This window comes from Accipiter gentilis, chromosome 16 (assembly GCF_929443795.1).
Source record: "Accipiter gentilis chromosome 16, bAccGen1.1, whole genome shotgun sequence".
NCBI classification, from domain to species: domain Eukaryota; kingdom Metazoa; phylum Chordata; class Aves; order Accipitriformes; family Accipitridae; genus Astur; species Astur gentilis.
Genome location: NC_064895.1, coordinates 29817726 through 29836373, shown reverse-complemented (window position 1 = coordinate 29836373; position 18648 = coordinate 29817726). Strand labels below are relative to the sequence as shown.

The 18648-nt window shown below is 41.8% G+C and overlaps 1 protein-coding gene across 1 annotated transcript; it reads left to right on the top strand.

Annotated features, from left to right (window-relative positions):
- The first annotated feature begins 367 nt into the window (after positions 1 to 367).
- On the top strand, positions 368 to 18040 carry ESCO2 (establishment of sister chromatid cohesion N-acetyltransferase 2). Its single transcript, XM_049819060.1, has 11 exons — positions 368 to 387; positions 1128 to 1196; positions 2756 to 3755; positions 6148 to 6235; positions 9133 to 9193; positions 13120 to 13249; positions 14861 to 14992; positions 15315 to 15404; positions 15898 to 16041; positions 16459 to 16640; positions 17762 to 18040. Exons 2-11 carry the CDS (start codon positions 1144 to 1146, stop codon positions 17898 to 17900), a joined length of 2019 nt encoding a protein of 672 aa, XP_049675017.1. The 5' UTR covers positions 368 to 387; positions 1128 to 1143; the 3' UTR covers positions 17901 to 18040.
- Positions 18041 to 18648: the final 608 nt, after the last annotated feature.

Genomic DNA, 18648 nt, shown 5'->3' with positions numbered 1-18648 from the left:
GGAGTGGCCTATGGGACCATCAGGTTAATAGTGCGAGTTATAAGGATTGCCCTCCCCACCCTCACACCTTGACTCTCCTGCCAACAGTGAGTCCTTTTCTTATCTTCTCCCTTTCATCTGTACCCGATATCTTATTTCCCAGGTACCTGCTGGCTTGTTGTTGTTGCCCTGTGCTTCTAAGGCATTGCCTGCCCTCTCTTGAAGCTCCCCTCTGCCAGCACTGCTCTGTGCTGAGGTTGTACAACTCCTGCTGCAGCTATGCAGCTTCTGGCTCGATCCTCTGCCTCCGCGTGTGTTCTTGGTGTTCCTGGGCTTGACAACAGCTTGTCATGTCTGAGCTGTCACAGTCACCACTTCCCCAAAACAGCAATGCCTTAACGCAGGCAGGTTAGGAGAACTTCCCCCTACTGGTAGATTATTGAATAAATTATTATTTCTAGCAGTTCATGAGCTCTTATTACTAGTCTTCTTGGATACAGAGTATCCAAGGGTTTCAGTTCTGGGGTTTCAGTTGTGAAAAGCCATGTAACAGAAAAGTTAATATTTTACGATAATGATCTCAAACTGAGAACAAACAGCATCGAGTGTTAAACTGCTTTAAATGGCTACTGTGTTAATGAAGGCTAAAAAAGCGTGGTTTATGGTATTTGGCAAGATGGGAGCTGGGAGAGAAACTCTAGAAGTCTGTTGGGTAAAGAGCTGTCTCGCCTGGGAGGTAAATGCCAGCGTGAAATCCTCACAGGAATAAACTGACCGCAAATATAGACAGGAGCAAGAAGGTTTCTAGGAATGTGTCAGGGAGGTCTGGAATGAGCTTTGCAAGAGAGAGAAAGTAGAACTAATTTCTGAATTATCTGACTCCATTTTAGAAAAAGAACTTTAGGATGCATTTGTTCATGATGACAGAATCTGACTTGACCTGGAAGATCTTTTCTGTGTGCGTTTGTTTTATGGCTTATGGTCAACTGAAACAGAGCCCTGTGTTGTTCTAGTCTCTGTCATGCCTGAACTGCTGCCGTTCGGTGTTTTCTTCGCAGTCCCCCTCCTCCTCTTCCTCCTTTACTGATTTTTTTGTTTTGTTTTTTACTGGAAGTCTATTTCCACCTATTAAAATTGTGTTCTTGTAGGTGCTCTGGTGAAGACATGGCAGCTGTTACCCCACAGAAAAGAAGCCGTAGTTCTACTGATACCGATGGGTATGTTAACTTTTCATAGACTTTTGTTTTTCTAATACAACCAGATTAATTGCTGCACATAGAATAAAATAGGTGTTTAAAATCCTTGAGAGCTTTTAATGTAAAATGGAAAAATATTAAGATGCTTTTGATACACAGTTAGCATCAGCCTGTGTTTGTTATTCAGTGACTTACAACATTTTTATATTGTACTGAGCATCTTGAGAGGTTTCATCTAATATGGAGGGAAATTGAATCTAAAAATGATCTTCAATCTACAGCATAGCACAGAATTAGAAATGAGAAAAAGCCGTTACACTGAGCTGATACTTTGCAGGCCCACATTAGTAGGTTGCATTATTTTGCATTAGGGCATTTTTCTTCTGTTATTAAAGTAAGGAATCGTGTTTTGGCAGTCACCTCTGTCAAGTGTATATCCCTATACATGACACTTACACGCACACCTATCCAGACATAACCAGTAGAAACCTAAAAACTGATTGTTTAGAAACTTAAGAAATAAACCCCCTGATGTTTGCTTTTCTTTGTGGTAAAGCCTCAGTCTTTCCCATTTGGAAAGACTTCGATATACAGTACAGAAATACTGAGGTCTGCACAAATTATCTGAATAGTCTTCTAGTGTTAACAGAAAAATAGTTCTGTTGTTATGTATACCTAAAACAATTATGGATATTTTTTCCCCCTAAATCTAGTGAAGGAGGAGCTACTAGCCATGAACAAAAAGCTGAGTTTTAAATCCAAAAGAATAGCTTGTTTCTTATTCTTTAGTAACTCTACCAGCTGAACAGATTTTTCTCATGCTTGTTGTCTACTTCCCCCCTCCCCCCCCAAATATTGGGGTGGGGCTGGGGAGACCAAGAGTGAAGTTTGATTTCTGAATTGGAAAGACAAATGCCTGAGACAGGGTGTAAATACTCACTGAGGAAATGCCCCACTGTGTTGTGCACCAAATACGTTACAACCAGGAATGGCTGAACGTGTCCTTCATGTAAATGTATTATCTCCTTTTAGGCAGTATGTTCAGAAGCTATTAGTGATTTACTAATGAGGTTTGAGACTCTGACATAGCTGTCAGAGTGAGATTTCAGTGCATGCCTTTCAGAAACTGCTGTAAAATATTGTGAGTTCCTCCCCAGCTTTATCAGTCTTACGTACAGGGGTGGGGGATGCATGAGCTTTTTCAGAGGCACAAATCTGAGTTTACAGAGTTGGTCTGAAACAAATCAAACTTTTTTTTTCTCCTTAATCATGAATAGCGCTGATTCTGTCGGCAGCATTCCAGAAAGTAGAATGACTGTTGTTCCCAGGTGCTTTAACAAGTTCAGGCAGGAAAATAGATTTGCTATTTAAAAAAAATAAATGTGGAGAATGGTGAGACAGTTTTAGGCCTTTTGATATTTGTGTATTGTATTTTGTTATTTGATATTTGTATTTGTTACAGAGCATATACCAGTACAGGCAACTAGGCTCAGTGAAAATTAAGTGTTACTTAAGTAAAATAATAATTGAAAAGCTTTCAATAGTACATGTGTTGTTTTGCTCTGTAATTATTTTTACAGTTCATCCTTGGCCTTTGAGACTCCTGTCAAGAAAATGATGATAGGCTTTGCTGAAGGTCTGTCTCCACTCAAGAAATCAAGAAATGATTGGTTTGCTTCTCAAATAAAATGGTTATCTAGCTCCAGTGATGAGATGAAAGAAAATGAGGCTGTTCTGGTGAAGCCGGCACTGTCGAGGAGGCTGGATGTTTCACCTCTTCAGGCAGCCAGTGTTCCCACAGCCGCGCAGAGGGAGTCCTCAAGGAAATTATCCCCAAAGCCCGCTTCCTCGTACAAGCCCCTTATGCCTGTGGTGTCTTTTTATAGCAAGGAAAAGAGATACCTTACTCCTCTTGAGAGGAAACAACTGAATGAGAACCATTCCTTGGGTGAGAGGAACAGGGAGGAAAATCTCCCAGCTGCCAGCAGGACTGAGAAGATGAACATGAACTTGAGCAGGAAAACAAGCTTAAAGCCAACCAAGCACTCAACCAAGCATGGCAAAACTGCCCCCAAAACACTTAAGAAGGCAAAAGGAGATGTACCAGTGGTAAAACCCAGTGTGGAGAAAGAGAATGTGAATTGCCTAATTAAAAAGAAGATGGATTCACCCTTCAAAGTCCTAAGCATGACAGTTAAACCAGCCCTGAAACTCCAGTTGGGAGCAGCGTTCTTTTCTGCCAGGAAGAAATCACACTCTAAAAAAACAGTTGTAGACACTAAATCTCTCCAGGCTCTCCCCAAATGTCTGCAAGAAAATGATCAGCCCAGACCACCGACAACTACAAAGTCTAATTCAGCTGATAGAAACAAAATTCTTGAGGAGGGTGGTATATTGAGAAGTATTTCTGTGCCTCAGAAGAAGGGAAATGAAAACAGGGAGGATTTTACAAGCTGTGCAAATCAAGACAGAGATTTGGCATGTGAAGGAAAAACATCTCTGCAAAAAAGCAGAAGCACCTCTGGTTGGTTTTGCGCTTCGAAGTCTGCAGCTGCAGGAGACAGTGATGCAGAGAATATGGTAAGTAGAGGGGTCATCAGGACCCACGGAGGCCTTCAGGTGATGCACACAGAGCTTTCTTAGCAAGCTGGAAGTAACACGTGCTCCAGTTATTTGGACATAGGGGGTTTATTTAGATATATTAGTGGATTTTGCCTAGGAAATCTTTCACAGATTTATTCCTGCCTTACAAAGGCATAAAACTGTGCTAAACTTTCAAGAAGTCTTCTCAGCATCCCCGTCTGTCGCTAGCTCTCTGTTGTGGTGAAATATTCCATTTACGACAGCTGAAAGGAAAGCTTTCTGCATGATGTTTTTCCAAAAGACAACATGGATTCTTTTTTTTGTTATAAAGGGCAGCTGAAAAATAAATTTCTAAATGTTTTAACAAATGTAACAAATGCCGAGGCTGACCTTGCTGAGTTTTGTGGGAGGTCAAGAGCCCACATCCTGGGTGTCCTCCCCAGGTAACTGCAAAACCTTACCTGCCCAAAGCTTGGCGGAAGGAGGCACTTCTCGAGTTCTGCTGCTGTGCTCCTTGAAAACAATTTTGGTTTTCCCCACCCGTGTGCTCCTCAGCCAGTGAAGTAATCAGACAGAGAAAGCAAAATTGTTTCTCTAGAGATTTCTCCTGGGTCACAAGATGTTGCTTGCTGGGACAGCCTGTGCTGTAATTGAAGTGGCACTAGAAGGCTTTGGTGTGGTCTAGGCTTATCTTTTTAGCGATTATTTTCTCAGCAGGAACTATGTGCGCTAGTTCTAGACCTCCCTTCTCCAAGGAAGCGAGGCTAAGCCCTGGTTTCGCATGCTTTAACAAACCAACAGCAACTTTTCTGAGCTGGTCTGTGTTTGAAGAACTGTAACATTTTTGTATATCACTGAAGAGGTATAAGCTACCTTAGCAGTGAATACTCCTGGTGACAGAAAAGTTTTGTTTGGGTAGGGGTTTTTTCTAAACATAAATTTGATTCTCATGCAAATATGTTTAGCAGTGCTGGAATGGTTAAACTTTGCAATGAGTCTCACTTATTGTCAACCAGTTAATGCTTGCCAGACCTCACTTTTAATTTTAGGATTTGCTAGAGAATTGTTTAGTTTGGTATGTGGATTTCACTTTCTAATGCGGTGCTTAGGTGTGAAAGGTAAGGGTGGCAATGGAACGCATGCAGCAGTAAAATACAAATTCAGAACAGGTTTGCAAACTGTTTCATTACACTTGATGTCATATTTTGCTGTTGCATTCTGGCATCTAAAACTTAGGAAAGTAGGAAAAGGCAGTGCAATACTACTGTAGTATTTTATCCTAGGCATTGAAAGTAGTGAACAAGATGGGAAGCTGTTTTTATAGGGCTAATGTGTTCTATATTCCTGTGTCAGTTCAATAAAAGACAATTTATTGCCTCCTTTGTTCACCTGCACTGTTTTAGTATCTCTCTCGCATTCCTGACTTGATTGTCAATATGTTTTTACAATGCAGCATTAATAAACCACAAATGTTTAGCTTGTGCAATCTAACCTTGCACATGCAGTAAAAAAAAACACAAACAAATGTGAAAGCATTTGATTCTGCTGTGATGGCAGTTTTGTGTTGGCAAACTATTTCTCAGAGGTTAACCAGAAGTATAGAGTGTTTGAAAAGGGAACGTAGTGACTTCGTTACCGCAAACTAAATACAGACCAAGTTTGGCCTTGATCTAGTCTCAGATTCTGCTACAGCCGGTTGCTTTGCCTGGTGACTGTCTAGCGTTCCTGATGGGAAATGATACGCTGTCATATATAAAAAGAGCAGAGTTCAAGGCAAAAATCAGTTTGGCAAACTTTCATTTTTATAGAACATTTGCAAGAGGCTTCCAAAAGCTGTGAAGATGCATAGTTGTAGACAGAGAATGAAGCAGAGTCCCAGAAATGCTGAGGTAAAGAAATGATACAAACCTCTATAGTTAAGATTTACTTAAAAACACAAGAAAAAAAACCAACCACATCCTGCACTAAAACAAAAGCAGGGGCATACATAGGTGTTAAGGTGTTGAGAATCAAAATCCACAATCATTGTCATAAGCTGAATTTGGTCTTACAGTAGTCAAAGGCAGGTAGATGAGAAATGTTGATGGTACGCCTCAAGGCTGTGAGCAACCTGCAGGACATGAACTTTTCCTCAGTTCTGGGATGCAATGTTTTCAGCAACACTTTCAAATTCAGCAGTCAGATGTAACTTTAATAATGGTGAGATGGGTAGTCTGCTAAGACTGCATTTTGTTATTGGAAAATACAGCCATTAATTGACATTATGAAGTGTTACCAATGCTCATTGTGAAGGTCCCTTGAAGTGTAAGTGATTCTGTAGCTGCTGTCTGAGAACTTTATCAACTGGAGAGGTTTTGTTTTGCCCTAAGAAAATTGTCTTAATTTATAGGATGTTGATGAAATCAGTTCTACAACCTGTGAGTCAGATGATTGCATTATTCCTTCAAGTCAATCTCCGCATGAGGCACTTAAGCGAGGTAAGTTGGATTATACATGTCTTGGTCTATGACCTTTGTTGCTGTAGGAAAATGACACAGAAGAGACTTTGAAAATCTCTTAGGTTGCTGGCTTTTCCCCAGCAGGATCAACTATGCTGAATTCCCATGTTGTCCTATAATTTTGTGTTTAAATAAGCTGGACAGTGATGATGGAGATTCTGCTGTTTCCCTGATGAATCTGTTTTAGTGTTAAGCTGTATGTAAACTGTGTTTTATCCTGATGCCTAACCTATCTTTCCTCTTTGCTTTACTACATAGCCCATTCCCAGTAAGATTTGGGAAATTACTGTATTTGAAACCTGTTATTATGTTTTTTCCCCATTAATTTCTCCCTGGACTGTTACCCTGATTCTTTCAGCTTTTCTTTTTAAATCTTTATTTGTAGGCATCTGACTTTTTTGTTTATTTTCTCCAGACTGAGTCATGTCTTTCCTGGTACAGCACTCCCAAACAGATCTCTGTCTGAGCCTTACCAGCACTAATTAGCAGGAAGGGAGTGATTCATATATTTCACATGTAGTGAATGCATACATTTCCACAGGAAACTTTGTGAGATGCCTTTGGTTTGAGGCAGATGGTAACCCGAGTGTTTTACATGCAGCTGCTGCCCAGAGGGTTGATCCCTATCTCTTATTTTGCCCTGGCTTGTTCCCTATCCCTTATTGTGCCCCAGCTTAAGTGTAGTGGTTCCTCTCATCCTTATTTTAGTCTGTTTGTTTCTGTCCATTTTCCATACAAGAATGCTTCTTAAATTAAACTCTTAAATGCCCCTATGTGCTAGGTATTATCTACAAAGTTATAAACATATATTATTGTTTACTCCTGATGGTCACCGAGGAAACTCCACTCTATACGTTTTGTTTCAGCAGTGAGTTATTAACAATAAGTACTTGAATATGATTATTATTTTTTTCCTAGTCAACTTTGCCCCTTTTCTTATGGTTGGTTTACAGAGACCATATTTCCCTACTAATGCAAGGGAATTTTCAGAACTTATATATTAATTTTAAGACATTTATTATTTTTCCTCTTGGGGATAACAAGTGATAATAAAAAGAAAATATGTTGCTTACATATTATTTTATTAAGGCAGACTAATGTGTTGGCCTTTACCTGCTGTCTCATCTTCCAAGTATGCACTAACATGTGCCAGTATGTTTGCAGGAGTTGAAGTCATGTTATTTTATCCTAATTTCCTGGTTTCTCCATTTTTTCCATTTTAAAAATAGGCAGCATTCACTATTCTAGCCTCAGCAGTCCTGGGTTAATTCAATCCTTGCTAGCCTGAAAAGTTCTAATTTATCTGAGTGGTCTCTCAACATCTTTCCCCGACTGTGGAAGTTCAGATCTCCTTTGTGTCTTAATTGCGCTAATGATCTCATCACAACTAATTCTTTTACTGGTGACTGAAATAAAGCGCTAGATTTTTTGTTGTTTGTCATCTGGTTTTAGTGTTTCCTCCTCTTTTGGTAGCAGAAACTTCTGAATTTTCCTTTTGCTGTTACAGGATTCTTTCCTGGTACTGTGGCCTTCCCAGGTAGCACTCAGTTTTCAATTTGGCATTTCTCCTTTCAGTCCTTCATGTTGATGCCCTGTTTTCCCCTGGTTTCTACTCTCTTTGTGATTCCTTGAGTTTCCAGTGAGAGGAAAAAGTCATGATTTAGCCGTGTTTGTCTCTTCCTCCACTTATTTCTGGCACATCTGGTCTTAATCTGTTTCTTGGAGAAATTGCCAGAACTCCTGAGCTTCCTTCCCCCCACCCCTTTAGTCTTGCTTTGCATGGGAACTTATTTATCCACTTTTGGAACATAGTGAAGTCTGTTTTCTTGAAGGTCACCATTTCTCCATGCCTCCTCTTCTTGTTCTGAGGAGTGACATGCTCTGTGCTGCCAGCCACTTTTCTTTATGCTACCTCCAGCTCTGTATAAAAGCCTCTTGTTACTGTGTTTTCTACCTGTTTATAAAGCTGTTGCCATCACATTCCCAAAGATTGCCTGACATTATTTGCCTGCTGGCGCCTTTTGCAAGAAGTGCCTTGGCGCTCTAAGATCCTACATTTCTAGGAAGTCGTAGGCTTTTCATTGTTTGTTAGTATTGTCTTCATGACTCCTCACGATCTTTTTCCACTACTGATATTAATAAGAGACTTTTTTATTGTGTCCTGTTTCCTAGAAACAACTGGTTCATCTTCATGGTGTGTTTTTGGCGGCTGTTAGGGCCACTTTTCTGCTTATGTACTTTACTATGTTTCTGTAATTCCTATGAATTCTCTGTCAAATATCTGTGAATGTAGTTGAACTATGAGAACAGAAAATAGTCTAGTACCTAAACTTTTTATACTTGAGGGAAAATATATTCCTAACTAATAATTTGCCTTGTTTTACTTATCAAAGTCTTTGCTAAATTATCCTAAAATTTGCAGCTTGTGTGCTGTAACCTAGCACTGAGCCCATCATTTCCCAGCTTCTCCAGGATGAAGAAGCTATAGGTTCAGGCTGCTTCAGCCAAAATAATGAAAAATGGAGAAACCTCTGCTTAATTAACACTCTTAATTAATAGACAAGGAAACACTAGACTAGTGCAGCGGAAATTTCTGCTTTGTGATTCCGATGTGAGAGGTGAAAGTACCTGATAGCCTGATCAATGTTACTTCAGTGAATTGAAGGTAATTATGGCTGGATACCATTCATGGACACAACCTTTATATACTGCAGTATCAACAGCTTCCCTGTACTCTTATAAGCTCTTGTCTGTAGAGTTCAATTTCACTGTTGTGTTGAAGTCTCATTGGTATTTGAATTTCTGTTTCCATGTATTGACATGTTCTGCTACTAAAAAGGATTCTAAACCACAATAACTTCATTCGTCTTTTCCAGCATCTCCTTCAAATGCTGTTGTTTACCCCATATTCAGTGTACCCTCTGCCAGCAAGAAAAGGTAGGCTTACCTTTGCTAAGTCTCTCCAAGAATGATCAGAAGTGCCATATCTGCAGAATCAGTTTTCTTTGGTTGTTTTTTTGTTTTTTTTTAAATTATAGTAATTCTAAAAACAATAGCTTAGCTTTCTCCCAATCCTTGTAAGGTTTGGGAGCCTGGGTTTTTTACTGGGTTGGCTATTTTTTTTTTCCTTTTAAAGGGAAGATGAAAGATGAAAGTTGTGTTGGTTTAGGGGGATACTAGCCTGTGAATAAGGAAATACACATTTGCTTGCTGTCTGTAATACATTTTACTTGTGAGGTTGTACATATTATTTAGCTGATTTTTTTTAACAAAAAAAGAAATAATAGTTTTCTCTTAGCTGTTGCTAATGATAAAGTCATTAGAACAAGGGGGACTGTTTCAGGATATATTCATCACCAAGAATGCCATAGCCTTGGTGGTGTTTGGGCCCTGTAGAAGGGTTTTTATTTATACTACTTCTATAGCGTTCTGTATCTCCCTATCTGGAGTGTCCACAATGAGCAGTAACTTTCATTCTTTATGTACTGGCTGTTCATTAGGGATCTGCACCTCCCATCAGCCAGAGACCCTCGACAGCACTAACTACAAATTTGAGTAGGTACCAGAGTTGGCAAAACAAATTGGCTCTGGCATGTGCATTCTTGCCACATTTGAAGAAATTCTGTGTTACAAGCAACCTTTTGAGCTAAGTTTCTGTACATCAGCTACAGCATGTGAAAATTTGACTCTATGTTTAACTGGGCCAGTTAACTCGTTGATTTACTCATTGAGTAATGCTGGAAAGGCTGACAGGGCAGGTCAGTGTCTCTCCTCAGGCCACTCTGTGGCTCTTGCAGGAACTGGCAGCTTCTCTGTTTCTGTCACAGTTGACCTCCTTTACCAGTTAAGCCTACAATATTAATTTTTAAACTGTTGAAATGACTCGCTCTTGGGGAAGGCACTGGCTTATTGGAGTTGTACAGAGCTAAAGATTTCAGAAGGCTTGTTATTGTGGAATACCCATGTTCTTTAAATTTAGTGTCAAACTGAACTTTCTCTGCCATAAGGTTCATTGCTTTTCAATAGTAACTTTTCCTGTGATATGCTTTTGTAAATATTACAGTGCCGTGGCTAACGCTGACCAACATCTTCACTGTAAGCACTTGGGGAAGTATTTGTGTGCTATACAGAAATCACCTGAAGTGCAAAGTTCATTAACTGCACTGGTCAGGTGTGTTTTGTATTGCACTTTTTTTTTTTAACCTGAGAAATTTTAGTACAGCAGCACTAGGTAGCAGCACACTCAGAAGTTTTTATCTAGGTGCCAAAGAAAAGGCAGAAGTTGTAATAAAAATGGGTGAAAAGGTTTAATAGAAGCACTTGCTTCTTTTCCACTTTCCCATGTTCACCTCAGTGGGTATTTTGTAAGTTTGCTGGGCGATGTTTGTGTCCTGGTTTTGGCTGGGACAGAGTTAATTTTCTTCCTAGTAGCTGGTACAGTGTGTTTTGGATTTAGTGTGAGCATAATGTTGATAACACACTGATGTTTTTAGTTGTTGCCAAGTAGTGCATAACTTAAGTTAAAGATTTTTCAGTTTCCCATGCTCTGCCAGCAAGCAGGTGTACAAGAAGCTGAGAGGGAGCATGGCCAGGACAGCTGACCCGAACTAGCCAAAGGAACATTCCATACCATAGGACATCATGTTCAGTATATAAACTGTGGGGACTTGGCCAGGAGAGGCAGATCGCTGCTTGGGCATTGGTCAGCGTGTGGTCAGCAATTGCACTGTGCATCACTTGTCTTTACTTGGGTCTAATTTCTCTCTTTTTGTTATATTACTTTTAATTATTACTATTTTTTTATTATTGTTGTTGTTAGTATTATATCTTAGTTTACATTAGTTATTAAATCTTTTTTCTCTCAACCCACAAGTTACTTTTCTTTTTTTGATTCTCCTTCCCATCCCATTGCAGAGTGAGTGAGCGGCTGTGTGGTGCCTACTTGTTGGCTGGGGTTAAACCACAACAGTTTGCTATTTACTGTGATGGAAATGAAGCACAAGCATGTGAAGTTTGCTTTTTGATTCTGTAAAAAGCATGATATTGCTAAATTACTTGTAGGCACTGGGGCTTTTTACTCGTAAGGTGTGATTGTACTACCTGGTGTCTGTGCTTCTGACTAGCTTATTTCTTCATTAATTTGCTGTTGTACTCAGACCTCTAGTGGAAAAAAGACTTTTTTTCTCACACAAGAACCAGAGTTATTAATGCCTCTCCCGTATTGAATCAACTTCTTGATACATTTTGTTAACAATGAAAGCATTCTGAGATGAGTTTATTGTGAACATAAAAAAACCCCACTTAAAGTTGCTCCTAAAAGAGCCAAAATAAGCTTTCCAAAAGTTGTTGTGCTACTGTAGTCTTCTGCCACAGAAGTGTTGAAAGAGAGATCTGATTGCAATATTTGCGTTGCTTCCTCATGTGGCTTTTCAAATACCTTCCGTGGTACAAGTGGAACCGTGGAATATGTGGAAATCCTGGTGTTTGTGATTAACTGAAAATCAGTCTTGGATTTGCAGTTGTCTCCTGGGAAGCTGATGAGCACAAGCTTTTCCTACATGAAATCTCTGCTTTGGAAATTCTCCTTAGTATCCAAATCTATAAAATTGTTTGGTGTATCTCTAAATTAGTTCCATATTAAGGTTCACTGCACAATAGTTAAAATTTCCCATTTGAAGATTGCTTAAGAAATGCCACCTTACATGCAGAAGTCTAAAGGTAGGTTAGAAAACCTGTGCGATTATTAACACCCCTAACAATGTGCTTCTCTGTAGCTGAAGCCCACATTGTAAACCTAAGAATTCATATAAAGCCTCCATGTCTGGATCTGAACATGAAAAATTCCTCTTGGCCTTGCTTCGGTCCGCTCCCCTTTGGGAACATGTCCCGGCTAGATGGCAGAGGAGAGCTTAGCCCGAGCACCAAGGGTTTTTCCTGAAATGCTGCTGATCCCCTGGTCTAAAGGTGGTGTTGGCATGAGGAGCTGGGACTTGTGGTGGTGAAGCAGGAGCTGAGTGGGGAAGCGGTCTGGGGACCCCAGAAGTAGACAGAGTGTGGGCTTGAGACCAAACTATGGTGATTCTTGGTCAAAGCCTTGTCACATGTTCTTGTACACCGTGATTGAAACCTTGATGAAATGCTTCATAGGTTATTGGAGTTCACTTTTTCACTTTCTTCCCTTTTTTTCCCCTTGAGGGGACAGTGGTGTTGATGTGGTGTGCACTCTATAGTCAGCTTTCCTCACAAAATTGGGAACACTCGAAGCTTTGCAAGATGACTTCAGACAATGCTACTTCCCCTGCTGAGTCTGGCAGGGTAGGACCCTTATCCTTGCCTCATATCACACTGTCCGGGAGTCTGGCACAGATTCCTGAGCTGCTCAGACCAAGCTGAGGTACTGTGGGTTGCAGTGTGGTCATACAGCGAGGCACATGCTCACATCTCCCTGTGTTCATCTTCCTGAGCCCTTTGACGATTGCAGCCGCACAGCACCTATTTCCTCACCTGCAGTTTCCATACTTCACAGACCTGGCCCCCTGCTGCTCAGTTTGTTGTGTATCCCTTCAGCTGTTCAAGGAGCTGCTGAATTTCCAATATCCTGGAAAGAGATGGCTGTGGAAGTGAGAGGGGTGCTTAATCAAGAGTTATTTAACTTCTGATACAATTGTGGGGCACTTCCTAGAGTCCCTGTCCTTCCCTCCCTCTCCCAGGGGAGCTGGCACCACAGCTGTCAAGAAGCTATGCTGTACCTGGCTTAGTTTGGGGTGTTCTGTAATAAGAGTTGCTACCCTGCCCTGGTACCCAACATGTAATGTTAAGCTTTGTCTGCAGTGACTAATTTTCATCTCTGAAATTATTTTCAGGATGCAGGCTACACTGGATGAACTGACTTCTCTGTTTGGGTCCAGCCCACCTGCAAAAACATCTCACACCTCGCAGAAAAGCAAGAAGGCAAAAGAGCTCTGCAAGAGCTCCAGAGATCAGATGATCATTGTAAGGTTCCCCTTGGGGTGTGCTGGGTCCTCGGGGTGACGTGGTGGTGAGGAAACAAGAAATATGTCTTGAGTCTAACAGATAAGTAGATTTCCTCACGTGTAAACCTCAAACCAACCACACTGTGATGACAGTAACACAGTAGTGATTAACATATTTAGCACTTTAGGACAGGGTAGTAGCTGGGAAATACATTGTTATGCTTTCCTTGGGACTAACACTTTATTACATTTTGGAATTCAAAAGAGGTTTATGTAACATAATATTTAAAACAAAACAAAAAAAAGCCAAAGAGGAACTCGGCCAAGCCTGTATAGATGCTATAGGAGTGGATTTGGCTGGATAATTTTCCTTTCCCACGGCTTCCTGGCCCGCTGTGCGTACAGAGTCGGCACAGCACTGCAACCACAGCAGCAAACGTCAGCCAGGGCAGTACAGGAGCAGGAATGTGCAAGTGAGAGCTGAGCCTGAATGGAGCTCTCTCTGTTAACGAGTAGGTGCCTCTTTGGTAGCTCCATGTCTGCCTTCCTGCTGCTGCCCTTCGGTGTGGAGTACTGATTTTGGAGCAGCAGGAGGCCAAACGGTGTTATTGAGACTCTCGTGTCATCTAGCTATTACACGTATGGGTTTCCAGAAAATACGCCCTCAGCGATGAGTAATTTTTTTAGTAAACCATTTGTTCTCACTTGGTGACATGCAGACATTTTCAAGCCTGTTTCCTGAGGGAACAGGGCTTATGTGATCATTCTTGTCTGCTGATCTGCCTTTTCTAGCACCTTTTGAGTCATTTGGATGGTTTCTGTCAAATTTGAGACCTCACAGATACAAAGTTTTGAGTGTTTTGAAAACTGGTCCCCATGGAAGGGAGAGACCCAGATGAATGCCTGTGCTGAGAGGAAAGCAGCAGCATGTATTCAGCAGTCATCACTACCCTGAACATGGCTGGCTGGCCAGCCACAAGCTCCAAGCCTGCCTGGCACACCTCAGCTGCGTGTCGAACTGCTGGGCCCACAAGGGACAGACTGTGGGTGCTGTGACATGGGGAGGAAGCCCGAACGGGGATGTGGGGGAAGGGAAAGCAGCTGCTGCAGTATCGGCCAGTGCAGAGAAGTAAGATGAGTCCTTAACAAACCACGCTTCACTTCACCTCAGTACTTAAAGAGCAATCCACTGTTTGCTTGCACAACTGGCATTCAGTTCCTTCTCTTCCCCTCCCTGTATACTGACAGAGATAAAAATGAAGTTATTTTTGTACTGACAGAGATAAAAATGAAGTTATTTTTAGATAACTGATGAAAACATGGTACAGAGTTTTCCTTTGGTTTTTTGTGGTGCTCTTTTACATTGTTTTCTCAGTGAGGATGTTGCTGAACTATTTCAAGACTTGTTCCAAATAATGCATTGATTGCATTCCCTGGATAATTTAATGCTATAGAGTTCTGAATATTCTGCAAATAAGCAAATGCCTGTCCTCCTCTCCACAGATTCAAATGAAAACAAATACTTGAATCTTTGATGATTGTTACTAGAACTAATTCTCAACCTCATTCTTTAAACGGAACGTGGTTTTGAACAGCTTCAGAATGCTTAGCTGGCTCTGTTTCTCACTAGGATGCTGGTCAGAAGCATTTTGGTGCCATAGTTTGCAAGTCGTGCAGCATGATCTACACGGCTGCTAGCCCGGAGGATGAAGCGCAGCACATCCAGCACCACGAGAGATTCCTCGAGGGACTCAGATATGTGGTAAGGTGATGGCTGTGCTCGCAGCTCAGCTGAAGAACACATGGGGAAGTGGTGTGTGATAGCCAGGTACAAAGTCAAGACAGCTGCAGGCAAATGTTTTGTCATCCAGAGGGGAGGTTAAAGTGTAAGTTAAGCAGTTCCAGCAACTGTCTGCCTTCATCAGTTTGATGAATATGACTTGACTTTATTCCTGAAAGCTGGAGTGGTTCAGATTACAGCTTCATCTGCCAGAGTCTGCACTGAATCACTTCCTCTCTTTTGCTAGACCACTAACTTGTTGTTTGTTTTTTGGTTGTTTTTTTTTTTCCTCCCTCTGTGGCAGGGTTGGAAGAAAGAACGGGTTGTGGCAGAGTTCTGGGATGGGAAAATTGTATTGATTCTTCCAGATGACCCAAAATATGCCGTCAAGAAGGTACATGTTTGTTTATTTTGGGGGTTATGTTGTAGATTAGCTTTCTGCTGGCTCAGCTCCTGGAACTACCTCAGTGTGTGACCATACATTGCTTGACAGTGCACGATCATACATTGCTTGACAGTGCACAGGGTGAACAGGAGAGCTGAACGGGGTTGCGGCAGCAATCTAGGTTGCTGTGGACACCCACCCTGACACATCCTAACCCTGTTCCCTGTGCTGAAGCTCTTGTTCTTACAACGCCAGCATAACCTGATCCTTTCAGGCCCAAGGACTGGGTTGAGATGCAGGTGTGCTGAGCAAGAGGTATAGAGAGATGAAGACACAAGTGAGAGCCTGTTCTTCAACATTCTCTACACAGTTAGAGCCTGATCTTGTGTAAGCACAGGCTTATTTGGGGGAACGACTCCCCTTTCGGACAGGATTCACGCCAGAGTCAAAGAATGTGCGCATTGGTTCCCTAACACACCTCTCTCTGGTTTTGTTTTCTTAGGCAGAAGATGTGCGAGAAATTGTAGATAATGAATTGGGATTTAAGCAAGTTTCTTTGAGCTGCCCAGCCAAGACTAAAGTATACTTGTTTGTGTCCAACGAGAAGATGATTGTTGGGTGCTTAGTGGCTGAATCAATCAAGCAGGTATGTGTTATTAATGTATGGGGACAGGCTGAAATTGCAGGCTAATCACTGGGGCTGTTTGCCTAAGCCTGTGTATTGGAAATCCTGGCTTGGGGCAGGAGGAGGGCAAATAAAACTAAGGAAATAAAAAAAAACAAAACACAACCAAACAAAAAAAAAAAACACAACAAAAAAAAGAAATTAAGGAAAAGCTTGTGCTTTTGTCAGCTTGAGACATTGCTGGCAGGAGTTAGCCAAGTTTGCACGGACGATACTGCAGCGAGCTTGCATTTGACCCTGGTTTGGGTTCTGGTTTACCTTGCTGGGTGGTGGTCTGACTTGTAAGGGAGCAGAAAGCAAGGCTGGGAGCACAGGAAGGTCTGTGGCTCTGCGTCCTGTTGGGAAGGAGCAGTTTGATGCCTCTGCTTGTCCCTGCAGGCTTTCCGGGTGCTGTCTGAGCCAGGAGCTGTGCCGTCCTCTGGCCAGGACGCCCTGCAGCACCACCGGGCTTGGCGCTGCTCCACGGAGCCAGAGCCCGCCATCTGTGGCATCAGCAGGATCTGGGTGTTCGGCCCAAAGCGCAGGAAGGGAATCGCCTGTCACATGGTGGACACGGTCAGGTAGGGAGAGGTGGTGGGAGGGTAGCAGGGAGCTGGGATCCCAGCTGGGATTTATCCTTGGGGGGGAAATGATGATTGCAGCAAAAAGTGTTTAGGAGGAACTTGGGGAAATGGATAAACTTGTATCATTAAGCAAGTCTGGAATCCCCAGTTCACAGTGGAAGGATATCAAATGGACAGATATTATATGTATATCTAATATTGAAGTAATATTTTTATTTCAAATCTGACACAAGTGTGGGCCACGCTGTTAACTACTGGGTATAACTGGAACAGAGAGCTACATGGACTGGATTTTCAAAGAGGAACTGTGCTTGTTGGGAAAACTTTTATTTTTTTATTTTTTTTACTGGTCAAGTTGATGGGCCCAAACACTTGAGTTTTTCCAGGCAGGAAATTCCAAGCTTTTCAAGCTCAGGCAAAACTGGGAGGAAGAGTTAAAAACTTCCCTTCATCTATTAATATGGACTGCCTTGAGGGGGAGCTTGGCAGTCCATGAGCCTGTAGTAGCACATATCTTCTTTGTGTCATATCTGTTCACTCTGTGTATATAAAATACAGACATATAAAGTATATGAGTACATATGTGTATAATTTTATGTATTTATAATCATTCATTATTATATCTGGAGCTCAGTATTCTGTAAATTCATCAGCTGGTGTTTGGTCTCCACTTCCTCCCATGGTTAGGGTTTGATGTGCTACCTCAGTGACACCTTCCAAACCTACAGGCCGTGTGAGCCAGCTGGACCTGGGTGATCTGTGGGTGCCCATGAGAGTCCTGGCACTGCTGTGGTGGACTTCACTCAGGAACTGTTGCAAGATATTTAACTGAAACCTCTGGGTTTCCATGTAAAACTGTGTGTGTGGGGTTTCTACCTGTATGCAGTCTTACATTATCCTTCTTGCTAATTTTAAAATGCCTCCTGGTTCCTGATTACACCAGAATCTGAGAGGGCAAACTGGCATCTTGCAACAATCTTCTCTGGTTTGAAAGCAAAGTGACAGAAGAAATAACAGCTCCCTGCAGAAAGAGGAAAACACCCCTGCGGTGTGTTTTAGGAGTCTGATAAAGCAGCTGGCTGGTTGAAGCGCACCGATACCTCTGCTTTCTCTTTCAGGAGCACGTTCATGTACGGCTGCTACCTGAGCATTAACGAAATCGCCTTCTCTGACCCGACACCAGACGGCAAGTTGTTTGCAACAAAGTACTGCCAAACCCCTAACTTCCTTGTTTACAATTTTATTTATAACAACTGATTCGACTTGATTATTGCAAGTTGAGGTTTGTTGAAATCATCTAAGATAATTTGTGTGTTTAAAATAACACTTCAGTGTTGTTACCTGCCTAAATGCCGTTTTCCTGCTGAGTGCTTGTTCTTCTTCCCCTCCTGAGCGAGCTGGGGGAGAGTGTGTCACTTTGTGTACAGAGTTGTGTTGTATTTCAGTGTGTGCTGTGAAACCTTGCTTGGATTTTGGGTAGCGGTTTCTTCTGAAACTAAATTTTATTGTAACTTAATTTCTTTAAAAGGTTTAATTAATATAAATATGGCTAATTTCTACCTGTGTAGGTTTGTAACTCTGAGCTCTGCAGTTTGTGCACTGTAAAGGGCTTGTCTGGGGTAGAAGCCTTAGTACAAGCAGTTACTAAATTTAGGCAAAGAGGAGTAGGAGATGCCTTAAAACAATTGACTCATGGCAGGCCTTCTCCCAGTGTGTAAGACCTGGAACCCTCACGGTGTTGTGCTGCAGGGGAAGCTGTCACAGGAGCTGCCTTCTCAATAAAATGTGTGAAATGCTGCTCGAGCTTGTTTCTGTGCTCAGAAGAGATGTGGGAATGCTTCCAACGCTCTCCTAATTGAGGAGTTCAGAGAAGGCAGCAGTGGCTGAAACAGAAGCTGAGGGCTGCGTGGGGGAGCAGGACAAGTATATGTGTTGCAACCTCTTTGTCTCCAACCAGCTGAAGGCAGGCATTTCCCCTAACAGCAGGCTTTCCTTTAACAAATCC

Bases quoted from the DNA above. Each gene is read 5' to 3' on its own strand.
- ESCO2 (XM_049819060.1), top strand. From the start codon at position 1,144: ATGGCAGCTGTTACCCCACAGAAAAGAAGCCGTAGTTCTACTGATACC. The intron at 1,197-2,755 runs GTATGTTAACTT...TTATTTTTACAG, and splicing joins AGTTCTACTGATACCGATGG to TTCATCCTTGGCCTTTGAGA. The intron at 14,993-15,314 runs GTAAGGTGATGG...CCTCTGTGGCAG, and splicing joins TCGAGGGACTCAGATATGTG to GGTTGGAAGAAAGAACGGGT.